We start from the raw sequence: 25,717 nt of genomic DNA on the forward strand, positions 1-25,717 counted from the left end.
TGAGGCAACAAAACCAAATAAAATCCCAACACAAAAGTTATTGTGCCCTTAAGGAAACATAACTTTAAGAAAGCAAATGGGGACTGAAAAAAGAAAAGAACTGTATTCGGTGAGGTTTAGCAAGTGGATAATGAAGTATTACAAAACAGAAGCAAAAGGATGTGAAACAACTGTCTTTAAATAGAGGAGCATTTATCCACTCACATTCCTTACACAGATCACCAGAATATCAGTTCTACAGAGAACATCCACTTTAAAAAAATTAAACTAATCTTCACATGATGTGCTGTTGATGCTCATTTATTAAAATGCACCCCATACATCTTTAAATAGGCCATGCTGTATTGCTGGTCATTATTTCTCAATGCTCCCATTATATATCTGATTACTATGAACAATCCAAAAATATTAATACAGAAAATAAGAGAGTCAACCTATGTTTTCCAGACTTTCCTCTCAATACAAAAGGATTAATTCATCTTTTTTATCTTCTGGTCTGAAAAGCCCCTTTGAGCCTATCTGTAGGGGGAAACAAAATCAGAAGTTTTAACAATATTTGTATAATTGAAGTCAGAACATGCTGCCTAAGCAAAGGCCCTTCCAGCTGGGGTAATGTTGTTCATATCCTTTCTTCTCAAAACTTCATAGATACCTGGGAGGGTGTTAGTACCAGCCAAACAGCATTCACTTCTGTTTTCTCGCTACCGTTTCTAGACAACTCTAGGGCAAAACTAGAGCAGTAGTTGGCAACTTTTCTTGGTGGCAGGCCAGAATAACTCAGCTTGGATTAGAGGCAGGCTAGGGCTAGGAACTGGCCAGTGCTGCTGTTTCTCTTACTTGTGGCACAGGCAAAGCTCCCCACTGCTGCAACATCACCAGAAAGCCATTGAAGTCCCTGAGCTCTGAGTTGGATCCAATAGCCCTGCAGACTCTGCACAGGCTATACATTACCAACCAATGAACTGGAGCATTGGCCACAGCATGGGCTGGTGGAGAACAGTACAGACTTTGGATTTTGCAGGGCTACAATCAGATTCCCATGGAGATGTAGGCACTGTGGGTTAAAAACCTATGCATCTCCTTTAGAGTGTTTATCAACCCATGGGTCATGACCCAAAAGTAGGTCGCAAGAATATTTCTAAGGGTCACGAGCCTGTGCCAGAAAAGTGTGTGAAAGTGCAGGTTTTCCCTTGCAGGATGACAGCATTCCAGCCTTCAAGGAGAAACCTAGGCTTTCACATCATTTCAGCGGGTGCTGGGGGCATAGCCAGGACACAGCCAGGCAGGGTTGTGGGAACAGCCCCAGCAGCCAGATTAAGGTTGGTGGGGGGAGGTGGCTGGGTGCTGAGGCTGCTGCAGGGCAGGGTGGGGCTGGGGAACTGTGGGTTGCGCACTGGCAGGGTCAGAGTGGTGTGGGTTGGGACAAGCCATTGATCTTGGCAAAACCACTGCTTTAGAGGCTCCCAATTCTGACTGGAGAACAGGACAAGTCCGCAAAATAAACCATAGAGACCTTCCTGGATGCTAAAATAAAAGCATGGTTTTTCTTCCTTCCTTTAACAACACAAAACAAAACAACCCCCTCCCCTTCCTCTCCCCCAACCCAAAATACAAAGCAAACAAAAACATCCCCACTGCTTTTACAAAGTTCTTGGAGGAGTTAGAAAAGGGGTCAATTCAATCCTACCAGTACTTGCTCCCACTCGCATATGAATACATTAGACAGATCAGTTAGTTATTACCCAAAGGAAGATAACAATGCATTATTTAAAAGAGAGGTTTTCATGGTCTTCAGGTTTCACTTTCCTTTTGTGTGGGACTAGCATAAAATGAGAAATGTGTGGAACCCAGAACACTACTGTGACAGGTTCTGCAAGTGTGTTTTTAAACAAAAACAAACAAGCAAACCCTCAAGATTCAATTTTGGGAAAGACAGTCAGAAGCAACAGCTAACTTTTGGTGTGTATGTTGTTTCTACCCAGTCAGGTCAAGATTTTTTGTAGCCTAAATCAAAATAGGAAATGCCACAGTAATTGTTTTTTTTTTGAGGCTTAGTTCACTTCAGACATTACACTTGGAATGTTATACTAAAAAATAATTGAAAAAGACTAAAGTATCACACTCAAATTAAGACTAGACTTTAAATAATTTATTAGATCACATAAATATTTGTTTGCTCCCTTTTTCTCATCCTTGGCACATAATATAGCTCTTATATAACTTTTACAAAACTAGCGTAAACATCCATGGAAAACAAAATGGAAACAATGAGGTACAATATATGTAAAAGTTCAATGAATAGCAAAAGGAGTGAAAATTGAAGGAAAAACAGTTGCTCTTTCCTACATTAAAGACTGAGATATGACAGTTTAATTTATATGATTAAAAGGAACTCTCAATTTAAAAAAATATAAAATAAAACTCAATGCCTGATTTCAGTCTTTTACTACTGTTACACTTGATCAAATAAAGCTACATAATTGTTTTTATGAAGTTCAGATTCTTAACAAGTGATAGTTATTCAATGCAACTTTATTACTTGAGGCATCAACTGGTCAGGTTCACATAAGGAAATACACATCAATGCTTGCAAAGCTAGTGGTTTTGGAGACTGCAGCTTTGAAATCTAGAAAAAAAAATTCCCAATTACCCTTCCAATATGGTATTACAGATCTCCTAATGAGCATTAGTATAAAGTCTATTCTTGATGAAGACAATACTAGACAGATGTTGCCTGATACCCGGATAATGCTGAATGTGATTAAACCAGCGTGACACATTAAGATATTTCTCCTTCTCTTGCACTGTAAGGTCAACCTAAACAAGAGAAGAAATACAAGAGCTTATAAAATCATATGACTACTGATATCATATCACAAACAATGTGTTAAGTTCCAATAAAATGCAGTTTTAAAGTTAGCTTAAGTTATGAGTCTAGAAGCCACATTAACTTTACACCCCAAGATTTTCAATAACAATTTGCATAATTTAAGAATCATAAACCCCTACTAGCCTCTAGTCTTGGATGTCGTTTGCTGAAAAAGACTCATGTCTCAGGCCAAAGACTAGTTTGCATGTGAAGGTCAGCAGTGCAGAAAAACATTTCCCCATGTTCAAAATACATTCAAACCAAGCAATAAAGTATTAAAATCTGGTTTTTAATAAGGCATTCTGAGTTGAGAATCAGCAAGAACTGCTGGATTAATTTAATCATAGGAAATCCCATCCCACAGTGGAGTTATGCTCCCTTTAAACTACTCATTTTTCAAACTGCTCAGTTCAGCATCTAGGACAGCAGTAACTCATAACTACAGTGGTTAACTTCGCTGCACCTTTGCAAACCCCTGGATGACAATCATAGGCTGAAATCAAGAATGTGGCCCAAGTTTCCCTAAGAACCCTAATTTTACAACATTTTCTTTAACGCCTCAGGGTGTGAATAGATGATCCATTTGCAACAGCGTAGTATACACTGGCTTTGTATCTACAGTGGACAAATTAGCAGCTACTTCAAGACAGTTGCTTGCCTTAGGCATTATCACCATATTGTAAGGATAGGTGACAGGTAAGCTTCCCTTGCTTGCTTTGGGCAGACAGCTACCCCAGGATGGAAGCAGACAAACAGTGACAGTGGCATTACTTACCCAAGCACAGTTTCTTGCTTGATTTCCCTCTCACACTAATTCTCTAACAGCTTACAGAAAAATTACATGGGTATAAACGTGGTGTTAATCCAAGCCTAGGAAACTTTGTATTGAAATTTTAACTGCACTGCTAAGTATTTTCTCCTCATTTCCTCTGTTCTCCTTTCACTAGGACAGGGATGTTATTTCTTTTACTAGAATTACATCCACCACAGCCAGGTTGAAGTTACAATGTGCTCATACTATATGCCTCCTTCACATCTTTCCATACTGATTGGCATAACAATGAATGACTAAAAAATGGTTTCAACCCCAAAGAGTAGATTGCAAGCACTTCAGGCAACACTATGTACTGCACCGAGACTAGTTGATAATTGATTCTTCAGGGCTTGTCAAGGAAGTGCGAGATTTAAATGGAATATGGCTGAATTTGTTCATTGCAAATTAGATTTTGGACAGCTAAACAAATTCACACCTATTATTCCTCCTCTTCAAGTCTTCAACATTTTAAAATAAATTTAATGAGTACAGAAAACCTGAAGTTTCAACTAAATGATTTTGCTTCAATGCTGGCAGACTGCCTCCTTTAACTGCCCTTATTCAGAAAAAGTACTATACTGAAATCACTTCATCTTACCCTGAAAAGAGGCTGGATTGACAAATCCAGCTCTACCTAGAGAACAAGTAGCAGTCCAATTTTCCCTACAAAGAACAGCAAGACAATAGTTTAGTTTTCTGCCTGGCAAGGGAACCATGTAAAATTTAGTCAAAATACTTGCATCTCAGAAATATGTAGTTGGGATAGTTAGACAAGCTTTTGAATGCAGAGATTCTCTCTCAGGTCTCATTCGAAAGCTTGTCTAACTTTATCCCAACTACATAAGTTGGGCTAATAAAAGGTATCACACTAAGAAATCCTTGCCTCCTAAAATATGTTAGATTATACTATTTTATTTTAGTGACAGCACTTAAAAGTTAAATGTGTAATTTTATTGGGCAAAACCTGGCTATAAAATGTAGACTTACACTAAAATATTGCAGTGGATTGAAGCCTCCATATACTAGTTGTAAACTAGTAACTTGTGTTTTACATAAGAGAAAAAAATCAGTTGGGTTATTTCTGTTGGGTCCTGTTTAGCATAGGAGGGGGAAGAAAGTTATCAGAAGGGCAAAAATAGCTAGTTTGATGACTAAAAACCTTTTATTCTCCTGGCAGAAGCAGCAAATTATTTTTGCTTATTTACATAATGTACTCTCTATTGGTGCAATATATTAAAAAAGCACTGTGCGTCTTGCTCTACTTTTTACACAGAACATAACTCTTAGGTTAATTGTTTAGAGATCACTTCCATGGCATTCATAGAGCATTTTGTTAGATAGATATTTTCTGTTCTTCTTCATTAAATTAGATAATTCCCCCAAGTTAAGAAAGGCTGCTGTTCTGCTAGTAAAATAATTATTTGCTATTTAAGCAATTATTTTAATAGCAAAGCAGCTGCTGCTCAATTTGGTCATTTATTTATTTTTAAAAGGGGGGAGGGGGAGGACCTTGCTGGTTTTATGCAAAGTTGATAAAAGGTCACCAAAGCAGCCATCATAAAAGCAGCTTAGAACTAAGTTCTTAAATAAACTATAAATCTATCTGTTTTAAAGGGTATTTATTTTTAATGGTATTTTGGAGGCAGGCATAAGTTTTTCTCCTCCAAATTCTGTGAACAAGAGTCTCGAAGTTGTTTAAGCAGCATGCCTTTCAGCTAGCAGATCATTAGGACATGCTAAACACTTGAAAAAATTTAAACAAATTTAGAAGCAACGTGGAGGAAAGAAATGAAAAAATAGTAATAGCAATTTAATAAAATCTGTCAAGATAGTATTTCATTAGGATAGCTCAGTGGTTTTTAGCCTGTGTTCTGGGGAACCCTGGGGTTCCACAATAGGTCATTAGGGTAGGGCAGGGGTGGGCAAAATGGCATATCCGGCTGGCAGCCAGATTTAATTTCCCAGCAGCCTGTCTGCATGGCTGGGGCCGGGCTCCATGGAGACCCCAGCCACAGCTGCACTATGATAGCACAAGGCTGGGGCTGCCATGGAGACCTGACCCAGCTTTTATGCTCCAGGCAGGGACATACAGGCTGCAGATCTCAGCTCTGCCCCTGCTCCAGGCCAGGCTGTCACCACTGCAAGGAGCCAGGGCAGAGCCACAATCCGCAGCCTGCATTTCCCTGCCCTGAGTGCACAGGCTGCAAATTGCAGCTCTGTCCTGGCCCCGAACTAAGCAGACCCTACCATAGGATCCCAGCCACTCTGGAGCAGGCCCCTGCCCTGCCAGCATGGCTGGGGCTGGTGTCCATGGCAATCCCAGGCACCTTGCCATGCACCCTGCCGGCACAGCTGTGGCTGGTGTCTCCATGGAGGCCAGCCCCAGCCACGTGGCCAGGGGTGCCTGGGAAATGAAGCCCACTGCTGGCTGGATCCAGCCCGTGGGCTGGACTTTGCCCACCCCTCAGATGGGATGACCATATGACCATTGTGAAAACAAAAACAGTACCTTCCCCTGCCCTTTTCTGCTGGTATTACTATTCAGGCAGCTAAGGAGCCAGTGGCCAATGAATACCCGTTGCTTTCTTCATACATGTTAACAATTCCCTTCTTAATGGTTATTCTACTAATCAAGCCAACCTAAGGCAATTTTGCTGTCTGCTAGGGCTTCCTATTTTACAGCTCCTGCCTCCCTGCCTGGAATGCTTGTTTTAATTTTTTTTTACCAGTTAGTGAGAACTGGCTTCCAAAATCCAGAACTGTCCCAGGCAATCTAGGACATACGGTCACCTTACATCGGCGTTCTGCAAAGAGATCGAGGGTAATGGTGGAGCGGGGTGGAGGGCACTGTGCTGTTGTTGCCAGGCCATATCAGCTGGCTCTGCATCAGTCTTTAGGACAGGGATAGAGATTCTGTGGCAGAAGTTAATAAGTTTGAAAATTTTAAGAAGTTTTAAAACCACTGGGATAGCTGGATACATTATCTTATAAATTTAGAAATACAGTATCAACTTCAAACAAAATACTGCACAAAAAATAAATGAAACTGTGCTTCATAAAGAGGTGCCATATAGCAATCTGGTCCCTAATTTTCAGGATGTTATGCATCACAATAGAATCTAAAGCAGAAAAAAAGGCAATAATTTTAAATCAGTAGGCCCATTTCATTTTTTCTTCTTTTTTTTTTTTTTTAAATGAAAAGGAAAAAGAAAAATGGTCACATGCAATATGCAGCAGAATAAATAAAATCTCTCATTTTCCCAAATAACCCATTTCTACAAATAACCTTCCTGCCCCATTTGGAGCTGAAACAAGTCAGTTTGTCCCTTGAAGGGAGGCAGCCAGCCCTGGGGTAGAAGCCCAACTGTGAGGGATTCATTGGCAGTTTAAAGCCAAAGCAGAGGGAGGAGGGGCGAAGTAGAGAAGTTGAGTTAGGGAAGTAGCAATTTTTGGTCAGGGAGCAGAAAAACCCAGAAGCACTTGCCTTTAGGAAGGGGTAGAGCTAAAGGGCCCTCTGGTTGGAGAAATGCTGAAGGTTTACTGTGTTTGTTTGTGTGGGCTAAGGATTATTGTTTGTAGTTACAAAAACTGGATGAGGGGCTCCCAACAGAGGAAAGCCAGACAGTGGGTCTGAGGACACTTGTGAACTAATGTGTGGACTGTTTGAAAGACTCTTAGTGGGGGCAAAGCTGACTTGTGTGGCAGCAAGCACATCAATTCACTTACAGGAGCAAGCAGCAAGAATAGTTTAAGCATGCTAAAATTTCCATTAGAATTCATTTAGGGTAAGTTTTGGAATTAAAGCAAAACAATAAAAGCTTGGCCAATCTCTTCAGCTGGGAACTTGTAGGTAACCTGGGAAGGGAGCCTTCTGTTCATCAGATAAGATTTGAATAGGAACCATCTAATTATTTGATCCCAACATGATACTTTTTTGTTAGAATTCTCTGTTATATTTGGAGGTAGTTTTCTTGGTGATGAATGTTAAGCATTGTGGGTAATTAGTGAACATTATTAATTCAACAAGAAGCCGCAGACTTATTTATTTAGTTCCAGCAAGATTTGGGGAGAATAAATAGAACAAATAAGCCCTTGCACTGAATATTTAAGTGCATAAAGCTTTTTATGGGAGGAAGGAAGAACCAGAGAAAAAGAATGAAAAGCTGAAGTATTAGTAGTCCTAAAAATAAGCAGATTTTCTTACAGAGGCATGAGGAATGAAATGAGATATATTTAGGGTTGTTTTTCCTAATGATAGAATTACTTCAGAAAGGTCCTGCTCTGCCTTGAACTTTCACATTAAAATTTACTGATATCACTGAGGGACACTACTAGGTAAGGTCTTACGTTTATATCCATCTACAAATTAAAATATGAAAAATGATGCATTTGAAATAGAAAGCTGTCATTAAGCAACAGCTTTTTCCAGTTATCCACCCAACGTTTTTGGAAGGGCAGTTGCATCAACACCCTTTCTCCTCTTCTGCAGCGAAGAACAATGGGGAAAATTTTAAATTTCTCAAGCATCAGCTGATCAACGTTGAGCCGGTCCTAAGGAATACCATAAGACAGGGGGTATTAAAGATATGGCCCTATGGGTCAGATCTGGGTTGCAGAGCCACATCATCCAGCCCCCACTGCTAGCCCTGTGTCTCAAACTGACTTGCATCATGTGGCACATGGTGGACCAGCCCTTGACAAAGGGCCTGGGATACATGCTGCATGTGGCAGCTGTGGGGGGTCAGTTCAGGATCTCTCCCACATGCCTGATCCAGCCAGTGCAGGATACACAATACCCACTGCAGGCATTCTAGGGTGGGCAGTGCAGTCCTGGAGCTACAGAGCATTGGATATGACATATGCAGGGGATTTGGGGGAAGGGAGGGAAGAGGTGTCCATAGGTCTAATCCAGCCCCATGCTGTTCACTGGGCCAGTGAAGTGGCTCACACCACCCATCTGGCTCATGAAACTGAGTACCTTCCACCCCGAAGCCTGGAGTAGGTAGGAATGAGCACTGTGTTCCTTTTCCCAAGAACAACTACCATATCAAGAAAAAAAAAATTGTACAGAACTTTTAAGCTTTTAAACTTTTTATTTATTTACTAAAGAATGAACACTGTAGAATTATGAGCAAAGGCTACATAATTCATAATTCTTAGCTCTTATGTTTCTTCCCTATTTTTGTAAGAGACCCACCTCACTATTTGCCCTTTATATCTTTTGAACCAGAAAAATTTCCTTCTATGAAATGCAGTATTTTTTGGAGACTAATGTTGTGCGACATCCCAACCAATCTCAGAGATTTGTAGTCACCCAGGAGCACCAAGTCATTTGTTTCTGCCATCTGTTCCATTTCCCAAAGGAATAACTTCTATCTATTCTTGATTAGGTGGTGTACTCTACACTGAACTTTGAATTTAAAACATGCTTAAGTTCCCCCACCTAATTTTTAACCACATCTCATTTGTATTCTCATAACCGACTATAAACAAAATTGTGTGTACGCTTTGTTTTGTTTAAAAACAAAAATTATACACTTTCTTAGTCCTTTGTATAACATATAAAAGATAGATATTCCTGAGATTCTAGTCCTGCAATTCATTCCACTGGTATTCTAGGACAAGGATTAGCAACATTTTTGCAGCAGGGATTAGCAATACTAAAGCAGCTGCTTTAGTGGAGCTTAACACTGAGCACAGGCCACTTCAACCAGCCCATACTACTTCTGCCACCAGAACCGGAGTCACTGTTCCACCCCTGCAGTCTCCTCACTGCGATTTCTCCCTGTTGCAAAAATACTGCTGAAACATCAGGTGCTTGGCCAGTGCCTTCTTATTTCGAACTGTATGCCGAGCTCTGGCCAGAAACCCCACATGCAGCTCGAGATGACCTGGCAGGCACTGGCCAGGCACCATCCCCATGTTTCTGGCCAGCACCTGCCAAGTCACTGTGAGCTGCTGCCTCAGCAGCAGGTGCTGGATCAACTAGTCACACACTGGCAGCCTGGACAAGTCTCTTGCTATGTGCCAGGTTGCTCCAGCACCTGCCACTGCGGCAGCAGCTCACGGTGACTTAGCAGGTGCTGGCCAGAAACCCCGCATGCTGTGGGGACAGTGCCTGACCAGCACCTGCCAGGTTATTTCAAGCTGCGTGTGGGGTTTCTGGCCAGAGGCTGTTGAAGCAACTTGGCATACGCTGGCAGGCAGCAGCTTGGAGTGACCCTTCACCAGCTGTCCAGGAACCATAAGTCTGAGGGGAGCCTGGGCACCCTCTATTGACTGGTCATGTGCTGGGTGGCCTCACATAGCCTCCTCACTAACACTGCCATCCTTTGTGAATTTTCTGATTGCAGGTAAGTTGTAAGCAATCAGAAGATGAGGCTTGATTCTCTCCATGCTGAATGGGGGTGGGGGTTAAAGATGAGGCCAACGATGTCACCTTATAAATCAAGTAAATACGGTACATACTTGACATGTGTGACTACTCACATCACATTTTTGCCAGCAAGTTAAAACCCCATTTTTGTGGAGGTCCTCACTTTTATCCTCAAGCCTGAAGGAATAAACATTTATGAATCATAACTTCAGCAAATACATTTGCCTCTGTCTTATTTTACTATGGGAATAATGATCTCTTGCAGCATGATCTGCAAATTATGCTTTAGGATTCCAAAATGCATTGCAATTTGTCCTAATGTAGCACCGCTAAACATATAACATAACCTGACCTAAACAAGAACAAGACACGCTCTTCCCTCTGCCATGTTTCCGTTTCAGTCATTCTGTGCTAGATCTCTGGATTTTGCTCTTCATAAGCAATATTGCCCTATACTACTACATTCATTATTCCTTTTGACAGATCTGCAGCTACATATTACTTTAAATAAGAATCAATTCTTTTACAAACAAATTACATATAAAGCATTTTCGTGAATCTGCCCATTTTCTGTACTATAATTAACATTTATAAAAAAAATATATTTTATTTTCCTTTGCAACTACTAAAGCATGAAAATGTCTACTCTTTAAATACATCAGCAATAGTTGTTATAAACAGGAAAATAATATTACTTACCATGATGTGATGTAGTCCATAATACATTAAAATATCTGCTAAAGTAAAGTTGTTTCCTGCAAGGTAGACTTTGTCTGCCAGGTATGAGTTAAGATCCTAAAAGAAAAGAAAATAACCATTACAAAGGCAATATAATGCTAATATCCAGGAAAACAGTGACAAGTTACATACTGATAAGACTTGCAGTACTTGAAATTGTCCTTTGAAGTCAATTTATCACCTTTAATAAATCAAATGGTCAATTTATTTCAAACCACTGTCTGCAATATTTCCTAACGGAAAATATTAAAATGTTCCAAAGCTTTTAGCCTATAATTTTTATATATAAAATTATACTGTAAATAAGAAAATCTGAATATGTCTGTAAATAGTTAAAGCATATAGTGTATTTATTCCTAGACTAACATTTCGTTTCATTTGAAAAGGTGTGAATATTTTGTAAAGAAGTCTAAAAAGTGTGGGTGGGGGGGATGGGGATATTAGCTGGACTCCACAAAAATAGGTTCTCAGACAAAAAGGTATTCACATTTTAAGATGGGTTGATATGCGTCTCTCACACGCAGAAAGTTGTGCTCAAACATTGTATGAAGTTCAAAGTGGGTTCCTCTCTAAAAGATTTTAATTGAATAAGAAGCATTCAAAAGAGTGGGTGCTAGAGGAGGCATACCTGGGTAGAATTTCAGAGTAGTTAAGAGCAAACAAGGAAACATATTCAATGAAAACTAGTTTTATATCTGCATTACTGTATACTTTGAGTGCCTTTTTATAGAGTTTTAAGTACTCAAACCATAATTCAGATAAAGGGCTCTATTTTTCTGCATCCCTTTATATTTATCTCTTGTATACAACGCTACTCTGATAAGAGCCCTGCTGACCCATTTAGGTTTCCATATTCCAAGAACAAACACAGCTCAGTCTTACTGCTCAGTGCGCATGTCTACACAAGATGTTACCGCACAGACGTGCCAGCAAACAGGGGGCAAGGGGAGGGACTTCTGGTGGCAACAATTAGGGGTTACAGGGCAGGACTTCTGGTCACAAGACAGCAACCAGGGGGCGGGACACCTGTCAAGGGGCAGGGCTAGCCACGTGGCCCTTGACAGCTTGCCAAAACTCGGTAAGTGGCCCTCTGCCTGAAATAATTGCCCACCCCCGTCTAATAGCTATACCTGGTCTCTCTTCTATTTCACAGTCCCAAGACTATTTTTAGCTCTGTTCAAAATCACAGACCCGCAGACAGCTGCAGCTATGGTTACAGCTTTTGTCTGAGCAGGAAAGGCAGGGAGAATAAGCTGAAGATTAGGCTCTGTCTGCTGTATGCTCTGTAAGTCTAGAAAAATATTTTTCTCTTCATTCAACCTTCCCAAAAATCAAGGTGTGTGTGTGTGGCATGTAAGAAAATACCTAGAATAGACACCCCATCAAAAATATGAAGCTGCTTCTTAAGGCCAACACCACAAAGTTTGGCTTGTGGAAGTTTTAAGTAAAAAAACCTCACAAATCCTTTTCTGATGTTTTTCAAATCTTCCCCCCAAAAAATTCTACCATGGGATGAGCTGGGTACATAGCATCTCAAGGGGGACTAGCTTCATTAAAGAAATCTGGGGCAGGGGAAAACAGTGGATAATCAAACATACAATTAGAAACTAGACTCTAATCTAGTTGGTCCCAACTGTTGTTCCCCAATCCCTTGTCTCAAATATACATGGCACAGAAAAATCAAAAAATTATTAGCAGAGAGAATTTACAAACCATCTGACCTCAATAAAAACTACCTCAGTAATACCAACTTGCTGTTCACACAATAACCTCTTTCCTTGATTTTCCCCTATAAATGGAAGTGTTGGCCCCCTAGGTGGGGACCTACAACCTGCAGAGCCTTATTCTGGCTGAGGTGTCGACCATGGGTCTTGGACTAGACCTGCATGTTTCATGCAGTGTGTGGGGCTGGGTCAGGACTTGTGCTGAATGTGGTGCCAGTGCCAGACCATCCCATGTACTGGATCCAGGGTATGGAGCCAATCTGCAGACCTGATCATCTGGGACTTCACCTGACCCCCAGGACTTAAGGGTCTCCAAAATTTTTTATCTTATTCAATCATATTCGACCTACTAAATGGAGCCATTATAGGCATAACGAAACTCTGGAAAGTCAACACTGCAATCAGAAGTAACCATTAAATACAGTTTTAGTTCTGCCTCCCTTCCACTACTATTTTTCCCCAGGTCTCTATTGCACATAATAAGTGTTATACACCATCAATTACAGTATTTTTTTTTACACACACACACACAACTTTTTCTTCAGTGAACAAAACACTGTCAACACTTTGACAACGTACATTAATAAGCAATACTTTTGCTGGTTTTGCTACTTTCTGAAAGGCAGACATTTAGTTTGGGCAAACTAGTGTTCTTACATACACAGGACTGCTTATATGTTCAGGGTGGGTAAAATAAGTTTGGTACTTGTTTATATTGAATAAATTATTGTTAATGTGTTATTTAGCAAACTAAGTTTTTAAAAAATCCCATTTTCAAAAGAGTTTAGGATGGACAAGTTGGGCTATTTAGACCTGAAAAGTAATAAAGCTTAGAAAGTCAAAATATAGATTAATTCAATACACAGAACTTGTTCAACATTAATTATTCTTAGGGAAATTAACACTTATTTGTTGCCATTCTGCTTCTGAGTATAATTTATCAGCTATTCCCATTCTTGAAAGAATGCCACAACAAAGATTCCATTCTACCTACTTTGTCAGTGCTAAGTTAATTTCATGCATCATAACCACACAATAAGGCTTTCCACAGATGCGGCCACTCCAGTAGCAACAGGGACAGTAACTTCTTGGTTGAAATTTCTAGCATCAGTGATGAAGTGATAATGGTATTGAACTGAAATCTTCCTCAAGCCCTAAAGGTGGTTGGCAAAAAGAATATAAGCTCCTAAATGGACAACTTCCCCTTTTTTAACTCTTTCTTTCAGGCTTTTTGGGGCTGTTCATAGAAATACTAGCTGCCACGCGAGACACCTCATTGTTAGTGTTTCAATCTGTTGGCACTGCAAACTAATTGTATGTATCCAAGTATCTATATTAGTGGTGCTCAACTTTTTGACCTTGCAGGCCATGTGAGGGGATGGCCCATAGCCTGGTTGCAGGCCAGATCAGGACCTCAGCTTAGCACCACATCCTCCCTCCTACATGCCAGAACCATGTTCCTCGGGTTGGCCCCCCACATAGTTTCATAGTTGGTAGGGTTGGAAGAGAACTGAGCAGATCATCAAGTCCAACCCCCTGCCATGGGCAGAAAAGGATGTTGGGGTCAAACAACCCTGGCTAGGTGATCATCAAGCCTCCTTTTGAAGGCCCCCAGGGTAGAAGCAAGCACCACTTCCCTTGGACATTGGTTCCAGATCCTAGCCACCCTGACTGAAGTAGTGCCTCCTGATGTCTAGCCTGAATCTACTCGCCATCAACTTATGGCTGTTATTCCTTGTTACACCTGGTAGTGCTTGGGGGAACAGGGACTCTCTCACAGCCTGCTGGTCCCCCCTGGCCAGTTTGTAGACGGCCACCAGATCCCCTCTCAGCCTTCTCTTGTGGAGGCTGAACAGGTTCAGGTCCTGTAACCTCTGCTTGTAGGGCCTACCTTGCTGCCCCCTGATCATGCAAGTGGTCCTCCTCTGGACACTCTCAATGCTGTCTACATCCCTCCTGAAGTGCGGCGCCCAGAACTGGACGCAGTACTCAACTGCGGCCTGAACAGCGTCACAGAGGGGGAGGATCACCTTCTTGGACGTGTTTGTGATGTATCTGTGGATGCATGACAAGGTGCAGTTAGCCTTCCTGACCACATCCCCACATTGGCAGCCCATGTTCATTTTGGAATCAATGACACCAAGATCCTTTTCTGCCTCTGTGCTGACTAGAAGGGAGTTCCCCAACCTATAGGTATGCTGCTGGTTCTTCCTCCTTAGGTGCAGTACCTTGCACTTGTCAGTACTGAAGCCCATCCTGTTCTCATCCGCCCACCCCTGTAACCTGTCTACATCTAGTTGCAGCCTGTCTCTCTCCTCCAGCGTGCCCATTTCTCCCCACATCTTAGTGTCATCTGCGACATCAAGACTGGGCCCTGGAACTACAAGTGGGGACAGGGTGTCAGATCCAGTGCATAGAGCCTAAGGCTCCCCTTAGGTCCCAAGATTTAGCAGCAAGGAAGCGGTGCCACTGATCTCCTGACACCATATTTCCAGACCCATGAGGAGTGCCATGGGCCAGATGACAGTCTGTGGGCTGGATATGGCCTGTGGGGCTGAACGCTGAACACCCCGATCTAAATTATCCACAGTCTTGCAATTTGTCTTTTGACTTTATGTAGGCTGGTCTCACTGTGACTGGGTCCAATGCGTTACTGAAATTCAGGAAAGACTCTCTCTTCCCAAGTTACATTTTGCTACTTTCCAGTTGTCCAACAACTGCAGCAATTCAAGCTTCATTGTTGGCTACAGTGGCAATTAGTGGGACAAAATTTAAAAGAACCTTTGGATGGTCTAAAATATTATCCCCATTTGCTTCTTTATCAACAATAAACCTGTGCCCAAGCAAGTCTTCTGGATCCCATTCAGTAAGGCCACATGCCCACAAGGGACCTCAAGCAATTAAGGTGTTGATTCCAAACATTTTGCAGGTGGACAGTATCTAAAGTCACTAAGCATGCTATACTAAAAGCCATACACACTTGCTGGGTGTATTTTGACAAAAATCATTCATTTAAATTCTACTGTAGATGGAAGCAAATTTATATAAACTCTAAATAAAAGAGTTTACTAAGTCGCATCAAAAAGGTCTCTAGCTCTTCCCTTCTAAATAGCTGTGAGGATAATGAATATATATAATTTTTTACATTGGAAGGTCAGTTCATTTGTCAAATTGTGCATGAATTATTATATACAATAAATCAATTATTATTATTAAAAGGTAGGCTGCCCATAGGCCTTTGCATGGGCCCCAGCCCAACTAGACCCCACTGGAATTCCTTGGCACCCTCCTGATCTCTACTATGCTATTTCCAGGTCCTTTGGTGGGTCACTGGACCCTTCTACACTCTTCCCTAGACCCTACACTGATTCCACTACCCTCTTCCCCAGTCCTTCACCAGGCCTCACTATTCCCAGACCCCAAGCTAGGCCTCTCTAGACCATGCCACTGTGCAGCACCTATAGCCTTAAGGGCTAGTTGTGTGGCTCCATTCCACCCCTACACTACACCCCAAGCCTTGCAGGTATTACTATGTTATTGCTCACCTGCTAGGGCTTCAGCCTCCTCCCTTTTCCTCTTAGCCATTGGACTTGGCTTTGAGGCACCAGCTCTGGTCCAGTTTTTTCAGGCACCACGCCCCCGTGTGGCTCTGTGGCCTTCTGCTCTGCCTTGTTCTGGGCTCTATACTCATTTGGGTCTGCCCTTGGCAGGGCTCAAGGCAATCATGTGGTCCTCAGGTACTAATGACACCTCTGTATACTGCCCCTTACAGTCTCAACCCAAGCCACCAGTATGACCAACACAAACACTAAATTCCTGGGCTGTAACAAACACTAAAAGGGGAAACAGCCATCTGCCCCTTTAAAAGGGAAAACTTTCCCTCATCTCTCAACTAGGATAGCCTCCCCACCCTGGGCTATCCTTGTGAGCTCCCTGAGCCTCACTAGGGATCCACATGCAGCACCACAGTCCCTTCAGGAGCCCAGCTGCCAGGAGCTCTTCACCTTGTGGCTGCTAAGGAGAGACTAGCTTGCTAGCCTGAGCCTCGGGCTTATATTGTTCCAGAGCCCTGCCCCCTTCCTGTCAGTATAGTCCCTGGGCTACCTGCAGGTGCCTGTTAATGGGCCCAACTGCCCCACTGCCAAAAGTGACCTGCAGCTGCTGCGCCTTGCCTGCCCCACAGTTCTCCTTTGCTGGGCTGCTTCTTCCCTAAAGGAACAGAGAGCCCCAGGCTCTCCATCACAACCTTCTAGTACCAAAATAGTGTATTCCACTGAGCAACATGGCCAGTCTCTTAACATGTATAACCTCTTCAAGAGTCTCAGAGCTCCCACTTCCTTCTGAGGATGGATATTTGGAAATACCTTACATATGTCTCATGAATATATTAAACTGGTCCATACAATTTTATTGTTCTTGTATACACCTTTACTCAAGCTTTTGAGCCTCCAAAAGCAGGAATACAGTGACATTAAAGCCATTGTAGACATACTCAGTTACTGGGATCAGGCACTTGAGTGTATTCCTAATGATACAATTACTTCCTTACTCTATTTACTTAACCTGTTCATGTAACCAGTCTTTACTGTATGAAAAAACACTAGTCAAAAATATTTTAGTCCTAGTCAGTTACTACCATCTTTTGAGGCTACCCTTCAATTTCTATTCTCATGCTAACTAATGCTTAAGCTGCCCAAAACAGGAAATAAAGCTTGTGTACACACATTCAAATAGTCTGGAAGAATTCTCTCAGGTTTGCTCTTGTGGTAGAAAAAAATTACCCAGAGCTGCAGGTAGACATTTAAATGCCAAGGACCTGATGAGTGGACAGCTTGCAGTGCTGACAGTGCAGCCAGGTGAGGGCCCTGTGCACACAGCATGCCTGGCAACAGATTACAGTAGTGCATAGGGTACCCCTGACTGGCTAACCCAGATGGCCCATTGTCAGACTGTGTTGTCAATATATACAGACATCTATTCTACCAGGATAATCTCCCAGAAGCGATTTAACCCTGGTTGTGCCCAGGTTCTCTCTCACACACGGCTCAACATTAGCTTCAAGAGTCACAGAACTGATCCAAAACTTAAAGAGGGCAAGAACCTGGACTTAATTTAGATGAGTTTTAAATACACTGCAGATTAAAGAATTCCACTCGAGGAAAAGAAATTAATGGACAGATAATAGGGACAAGACTTCTGTTTGCTAGCCTGTAGGAAACCTTTAAATTTTCCTTTGATACTGCATTGTAGGTCCTTCAGATCCCCATGAAGACAGTGTAAAAGTAGTCCTAGAAATTACTAGACATTTTGCACTCCACATCTGTAATGTCTGCCATGCCTACTTATAACAAGTTATTGAAATGGGCTGAAGGTTTGTGGCAACTGTGTTTTAATCAAATTCCTATGATTTTTAAACATCCTCTAAATTTTTTTTTTTTTTTTATCTTGAGAAATAAGGCATTTTCAGGCATCCTCCTACCAAGGGTATAATGGGAAAAGAGGCTCAATTGCTCCTTGGTTTCTTTGCAGAACCCTAGAATAGCTGGACTCATGGTAGCAGGCAATGACAGTGGGTTGGGGAATCTCTGTAGATAATGCATCTTTGAGAACCAGTTATTGTAAAATATGTAATAATTGTTGAGTGACTGTCTATAGATTCTATAGCTGGCAACTAAAAGTTTCTCCTTTGCCCTAAATTCACCTGGCACCTCTTCCATTGCTCTGAACTTTAGAAGGGAGAAAAGTCACTGAAATTGGATAGAATAATCCTTGCTTATAAATTACAGGACAGTGAGTAGCGTCTCAGTCAAAGATAAAGGATGATTCCCAAGGGAGAGGGTAGAGACTTCAGGGTTTAGGAGATTTCCCCACTTTCAACAAGCAGAAGATATTCACTGAAGGGTATAAAAAAACAACAACATGGCATCATCATTATATATACAACAACCTGTAGCAAAACAGGAGGATTAGTTAGACCTACCCAGAGAAGTTTTCTCCCTTAATGTCATTTTTAAAACCTCTGAATTGATGGTGCACCACTGCTGCTAGTGACCACAAGACTGGATAAGTGCAAAATATTCAAACCCTTCAGGGGGAACTTGATACCTTCCATTTGCTTCTTTAAACATGGAAGCCCATTCCAACATCCACTCACAAGTAGACATGGAAAACCTGACATGAATCACAGAACATCCAGTAACTTCTAGAACTTTTTACAATGCAGTATTAAGGGAAATTCCTAAAATCTTCCAACAAACTAGCAAGCAGAAGTCCTGTGTCCATTGTAAGGGAAAGACATTGCACTGGAATAAATTTATGTTTTATTTTTATTTTCTGACAATTAAGCTGCAGGCTGAGATACTGACCCTCTTGCAGAGACCCATGTCATCCTAACGAGGTAGAACTGTAAAACTTAACTCTGGCTACATTCCCCCAAGAGTCCAGTAGGGCCAAAACTGTATTTTATAAAGTTGAGCTCAGGTCCATCAGGGTGGATAAAAGGATGAATGTTTCTTACATGGTCTAAAGCTGTACCCGCTCACCAAGAGTGTAATCCATACAAATAATCATTACAAGAAAAAAGGCACATAAGGGATGGTCAGGAAAGGACTGGATAGCAGAGAAGCATGAGAGAGAGAGAAATAGAAGTTTGGGCAGAAATAATCAAATGAAAAGCAAGAGGAGATTCTCAATAGTTATGCTCAGGACAAAAAAATCTTACAGCTTGGATAAAGAGAAACAGGCTTTTAATCATCCATATAGGCAGGTGAATGCAACTGCCATAAGAATACTGGGCACTTGTACACATGCATAAGGAGCTGCAGTGCATGCAGTTGTGTAAGAAGCAAAATGCATGTCAGTGCAGAGAAAATGGTGGTGGCACGCTTTTGAACTAAAACACATCAGAAGTGCTTTACTTTAAAAACACACCACTACCATTTTCTGCATGCTGACATTTAGGCACTTATACAATTGCATGTGGTGCAATGCAGTTTGCATCAGCATGTGGGTGGAACAGACTCAATTAATCGAGTCTGCTCTGAAAAGGCGGATCTCCAGCATGTCACAGGATGAAAACATATAGGCAACCCCTGCTCAGTGCTCTTAATTGGTTTCTGAAAAAATGAGCGTTAAGTGAAACTGAAAGTATTTGATGACCCAAGATGGCAACTGCAACTGTTTTTAATGATCCAAGATAGCAACTGCGAGCGTTATAACAAAACTTGCCAAGCGCTAAGTGAAATGAGGTATCAATTTAACACGAACAAGTGTTATAGCAAAACAGCACTAAGTGAAACAGGGTTAAAGTGGGGGTTGCCGGTACGTGTTCCTCATATCCATAGGTTCCTTATGAATGGATGCAAAGATTATCTACCATTCATTCTCTCGGTGATATGGTCCGTGCTAAGAAAAGTTTTGCTAAGAAAAGTTTTGAAGACTTGTTGATACAGAACAAATACTTTGCAGCAGTGATTCTCCCCCAGGGTGCTACAAGGCATTTGGTATGCAAACACTTCCACCTGATTCACAAGATAAAGTCAGAAATTCCAAACAGGAATCCACAGTGTTAAAAAAAAAAAAAAATTCTGACCTGTTCTGGTCTGAGGTCTTTGTAACATAATCGTTCTATTATTTTTCGCAGCCAAGAAAAGAATGAACACTAAAAGCTGATAATTTCCAAGTGGTACCTTGAGTCTAACAAGGTTGAAAAATACTGCTTTAAAGATTGGTTTTGATGCTATATAGCAGTACAATTCACTACATGAAAAAGATCATTTCACATATTTCATACATTTTGTTCTCAAGACCTAGACAACAAGTTTGGTTTTTTGCTGTTGAACATATTACCAAGCACCAACAGTTTTGCTAACGAGATTTTTCCAGAATTGTTGCATATTACTGAAGAACCAACTTGAGAAGTTATATTTTATAGCAGAGGTGTGCGCTGTTTTGGCACATGCAACACAAAGCTGATTTAAATGATGCCTCTATAGGCTGCAGCTGTCCCAGGACTGGCACTGGTGTTCCAGACACATTGTGAAACTAAAATTCCATACTTGTTTACCTGCTGTAGTTTTTCCCCATGCTCTCTTTTGGCACAAGATATTTATTTCAGTGTTAAAGCAGTTTCTTGCTCTCAACTATTAACTCAGTGACAAAAAGAACAAATAGCAGCTGCTATACTAATAAGTTACTCTATTAGAGTATTTCTGCTTCAATACTGTGTCAGGATGAACAGAGTCAAGTGACAGAAACAAACTTTAGGAAAGCTATGACAGTACACTGTTGTTGTTTAAAGTAAGCGCTGCAACCACCGCCAACCTCTACCACGAACTGTCCTTTCATGTGTTTTGATCTTGTCTGGCAATTGTATATTTAAGTTCTCCCTTTGTATTTCAATATTCTGATTAATGTGTTAAAACTGTGATGGGAAAGGTGTCCATGGTGCAGCCAGATTATAACACTGGTCTGTGTTTTCACTTAGAATTCACACCCTTAATTACTTCATTTGTAGACACAAACCAGAACACAGACATCCAAGTATCAACAGTTATACCCACCACACAACAGATGCTTTTATGGCCAATGAATGTCAGTTCTTTCATGTACACTCCAAAACAGCTAGAAAACTAAAAGCAGATATGCATTCAGGTATTCTCAGATTAAATTTAAAGTGGGAGATTTGTGGACTGCAAAAACATGGGATACCAGAGATTTTTTGAGCAAGAATTAAACTAACATAATATACCCACAAAGCTTTGCTATTGTTGCTGAGACTTGTCTAAAAAAATTACAATACAGCTAAATAGGAGTGGATCCAGAGGGATGGTTGCAGTGAGGTTCAACCCTGCCTTTGGCTGTGTTGCATGCGGGCTCTTAGCACAGGGCACGCATGGAGCTGTTTTTGGTGAAGCTGGAGCCGGGGAGTGAACACTGCCACTGCTCCTTTCCACTGTAGCTGAATTCAGCAGGGAGGGGGAAGAACAAACAGCAGCAACATTCAACCCCTGGGCTCAGAAGCCATGTGAAAGCAGAGAATCTAACTAGATCCAGCCCTCATCAAGTAGTGAGCTCAGAGCTCATTGTTTACTCCTGGCACAGCCCAAGCTGGGGGCTACACCTGCTTTGCCCAGCTCCCAGATCAGCGACTACACCTATGATTACAGTATTAAGAACGTATTTAAAAAGGGGCTGCAAAACATGTACATTGTGTACACATTTAGTATTCCTCTTATTTCACACTAATCCATATTCTAGTTTGTTTCTCCAGCACTTTGCCTTGTCAATCTTACCCCACTGTGACAGTAAAGTCAGTGTTTCTGGTATTTTGATGATTTGGTTAAAGGAACAAGGAAAAGTGATGTAGATAAAAGTTTTTAGTTTCCCTGCTACTTATTAGCATCCAAGCCAAGCAAGTAATACTGAAGGGTTACTTTCCCCTCTCAACAATCCCCTCAGAAGAGAATGGAAAGCTATTTTGGAGTCTCAGAGTGAGAAAATCCTATTAAATTAGAAAAGCTGGAGTTTTAGTTTGTGAATATGAAGATGGGAGTCCTGCAACATTTTCCCCATCAGTGACTTCACTAAGCAATATCTCACATTCACGTTTATTTTATTAACTTGTCTCAGCACCTGCAGTATGTAGGTTGGAATATGTCCCATACAAGGTGGAGGGATTTTCAGTGCCATAGACTACAAATGTCATCTTAGAAAAGTGTAGTACAACAGTGTCTATGCACACTGGGACTTCAAAAAAAAGTCTACAAGTGTAATAAAATATTTTCTTTGCAGACTGAAAGGACTGAAAAACGCAATATTTCCTGAGTATTATAAGCAATTATGTTCTCTTTTACATTCTTTGACATTAAACTCTTCCAAGTAGTACATAAAGCAACACTTTAACCCAGGAATGGACAATTATTTGGGCCTATGGGTTACATAGGGCATTCTGCTCAGCAATCAAGGGCTGGGTCAGCACCCCACAAGCAACAGCTTATCAAAGCTCCCTGTATGTGGGATGGGCCCCTGGGCAGGCAGGGAGCAGTGTTTGGGAGCAGAATGGGCAGATGAGGCCAGGATCACAGGGTGGAATCGTGGGGCAGTGACAGCACAGGCCCAAGACCTAGGGCATAGCCATGATCCACTTCCCACAAACCCCTGCAATGGGTGCAGGCTCTGCAAGCAAGGGCATGCAGAAAACAGGTGGCAGCTCTACCCTTACCCTGGCCCCATGCTGTCACCACCCCAGCATCCCAGCCCTGGACACCAACTCCCCTACAGCTTGTGGCCCCATGTTGCACACCATCCCCACATGGCTCCTGACTGTTTCTCCATGGAAACCTCAGGATTACAGGATGTTGACAGTGCAAGGCCAGGGCAGAGCCACAGTCCACATGCCCCTTACCCACAAAACTGGAGCTTGGCCCCTGCCTCATGCTGTGACAGTCGCTTGTGGCACTATCCCAGTTGGGTCCTGCCCCAGGATGGATGGCTTAGGGTGCCTGTGCAGCAGGGCTAGGGCCAGCAGCAGCAGCCAGGAGGCACCGCTTCCAGGAAATGGAGTCCGGCTGCCATGCCGTTCCAGCCCCACTGTGCACCTGAGGGGCAGCAGGACCAGCTGCACGTTCTATGCCCTGGACTGCCCCCCCATGCCTGGGCTGGACAGGACCGAGGGACACACCACAGGCCATACAAATGCCTCAGTGGGTAATACCCAGCTCGCAAGCTGTATTTTGCCCATCCCTACCTTAACTCTATAGCAAGCGACTTTGTAGCTCCTCAGCATTTGTTTTTTTACTAAATTACATCTGTGCACATTAACAAGCTGTGCTTGGGTTGTTAAATGTCCAGTCATTTCAAAATTCAGTATTTTAATGGTACAGCAATTCACTTATCCTTACCTTCAGAATTATTCTAGTATCTTCTTTATTAGACTGGCCATCGACTTGAATAACTCTGTATTCTAACCACTGCTGAACTATAGCTTTCTCTTCTGCAGTATTTCCAAGCAGCTGCTCTTTCTTAGCTTGTTTAACTAGATGGGTGGCTATAGTAGTCAATCCTATTAGGCTGGGTCCATTGTTTGTTTGAAGAACTGGAGTCTAGGAAAAAAAAACAAATATAATTTAAAATTACAGGTATTTTACCAGAAACTAACTTTTCAGCAATCTGATTTAGTGAGATCCCTGTAGATTGTTATTTTCCAAGTTACATTTAGATTGAGAATACACAGATTATTTCTAATTTAATACTACCCAGCCTGTCAAGATCAGCATGATTAACAAAATGAACTACCATCTCTAAGAAATCTTACTTGGTAGCTTTTGACTCATTTTAAATTTCCAAGTGTAAGAATTAATGTTTGCACCACAGAATAAGCAAATATCCAATGTTTCTAGATAATCAGAAGCAAACACTGTCATTTTTTTTTCAATGCTTATTTACAATTATTGCTTTGCAGCTATAAAAACCTAAGAGTTTAAAACATGGCTGAATATAACATTATAGTGAAGTGGGAGATACATAGACTACAGAAACAACATAGGATACCAGAGATTTTTTTGAGGAAGAATTAAATTAACAAAACACACCCACAAAGCCTTGCTAGTGCTGTTGAGACTAATGTTGTTAAAACAGTTTTGCACTACAGTTAAGCAGAGTGGATTCACAGTGTGGCTCAATCCTGCCTTTGGCTGTGTCGCATCCAGGCTCTTAGCAAAGGGTCTGTGTGGAGTCTGTTGTTGTGAAGTTGAAGCCCCAAGGGTAAACACTGACACTGCTACTTGTCCTCTTTCCCCTGCAGCTGAATTCAGCGGGGAGGAGAACAAACAGCAGCTGCATTCACCCCCTGGGCTTAGCAGCCACATGAAAGCAGGAATCCCAGACCCAGCTCTGATCAGCTGGTGAGCTCAGGGCTCACTGCTTACATGCAGATCAAGCAAAAACATACCCCTAAAGCTCTGCAAGTACAGTAACCAAAACTGTAATGGAAAATAAATTGTTTCAAGAACAACAACAAAATTTACTGCTTCAAGTTTTAGAAGGATTAATTCTGTATTATACCTCTCCATTTTCCATTCTTAAGATTAAGCTGCAACTCAATAGCACTGATTTTTTAAATTTATATTAAATTTAAAAACTAGTTTTTTTTAACCCTTCAAATAAAGCGTAATCGTTTTCCCCTGTAAACACTGACGAGAATATCTGTCAAATTATTCAACCATTTCTTGTTTCAGTTACCAAACAGTAAATGTTGTTCCACTAGACTAGAAAGAAAAGAAGATGCAAACACTGTTATGAGTAGTCTGCCCTGTTAAGGGATGCCTAAATATACTTCAATCAGTGGCAGTGAAAACTAAGGGAAGCTTATCTCAAGTGTTTCCAATAACACGTTAAAATTTTTATAGATAAAATGTGAGTTCTGTTCAGGGGAATTTACAGCATAATAATAATTGATAAAAGCAACAAACATCAAAAAAGAAAGGCAAAGGAGCACAACAAGGCAACACTTATACATATGTGCTGATAAATATTGTAGTTAGAAAGGACTGCATAAATGTCAAAGGAAAAGCTGAGACAGCAAGAAGATAGGGGTATGTGTTGGGAGACTCCTAAGACCCCAAACTGCTTTGTGTGTCACTTCCTTCTTGCAGACAAAGGCCAGGTACTGACATCATACTTTTACCAGTATAAGTGATCAGAAACCAGCCTATACCCATAATAGAACTTCAGCACACAAAGGCTGGTTTAAAAATGGCAAAACCCAAACTAAGATTTGTACCCCTCCCACCAAAGGAGGATATACAGTCTATTTGCTACTGATCTAAACTACAACACTTACTGAAAACAATGCAACTTAAACTGATTCTGCCTTGAGCTTTATGAATGTCTGTACCTAGCCACACTGATCTCAGAAGCAGACCAGCCTGAATCAAGGACTATTGACAGATGTGAAAACCCCCTCAAAAAACACATGCTTTACTGGAAGAGGTTGAGCAATAGTTCAACCCAGCTCCACAGCGTCTGTGTATATCACACAGTTCAGCAGGGGTTTTTGGTACTTTAATAGCTGATTGAATTGGAAAGATTGAATCAGCTATTAAAGTGCAAAAAAGCACCCCCCCGTCCCATCCCGGAAGCACCCAATCTATATGAACATTGGGAAAACCAAGTCAAACTAATGCAAAGCCTCTTCT

The 25,717-nt window shown here is 41.5% G+C and overlaps 1 protein-coding gene across 1 annotated transcript in view; it reads right to left on the bottom strand.

Moving 5' to 3' along the window:
- Nucleotides 1-2,134: 2,134 nt before the first annotated feature.
- The window catches only part of EEF1E1 (eukaryotic translation elongation factor 1 epsilon 1), a 28,927-nt gene continuing 5,344 nt past the window's right edge, over nucleotides 2,135-25,717 (bottom strand). Inside the window, exons 2-4 of the mRNA XM_090039171.1 lie at nucleotides 23,423-23,623; nucleotides 10,759-10,854; nucleotides 2,135-2,817 (exon numbers count right to left, since the gene is read on the bottom strand). Of these exons, the coding sequence (XP_089895297.1) occupies nucleotides 2,677-2,817; nucleotides 10,759-10,854; nucleotides 23,423-23,623 (438 nt within the window). The 3' untranslated portion in view covers nucleotides 2,135-2,676. The remainder of the gene's footprint in view (nucleotides 2,818-10,758; nucleotides 10,855-23,422; nucleotides 23,624-25,717) is intronic.

The sequence above is a fragment of the Crocodylus siamensis genome, chromosome 3 (assembly GCF_052110815.1).
Source record: "Crocodylus siamensis isolate JL-2025a chromosome 3, ASM5211081v1, whole genome shotgun sequence".
Taxonomy (NCBI): domain Eukaryota; kingdom Metazoa; phylum Chordata; order Crocodylia; family Crocodylidae; genus Crocodylus; species Crocodylus siamensis.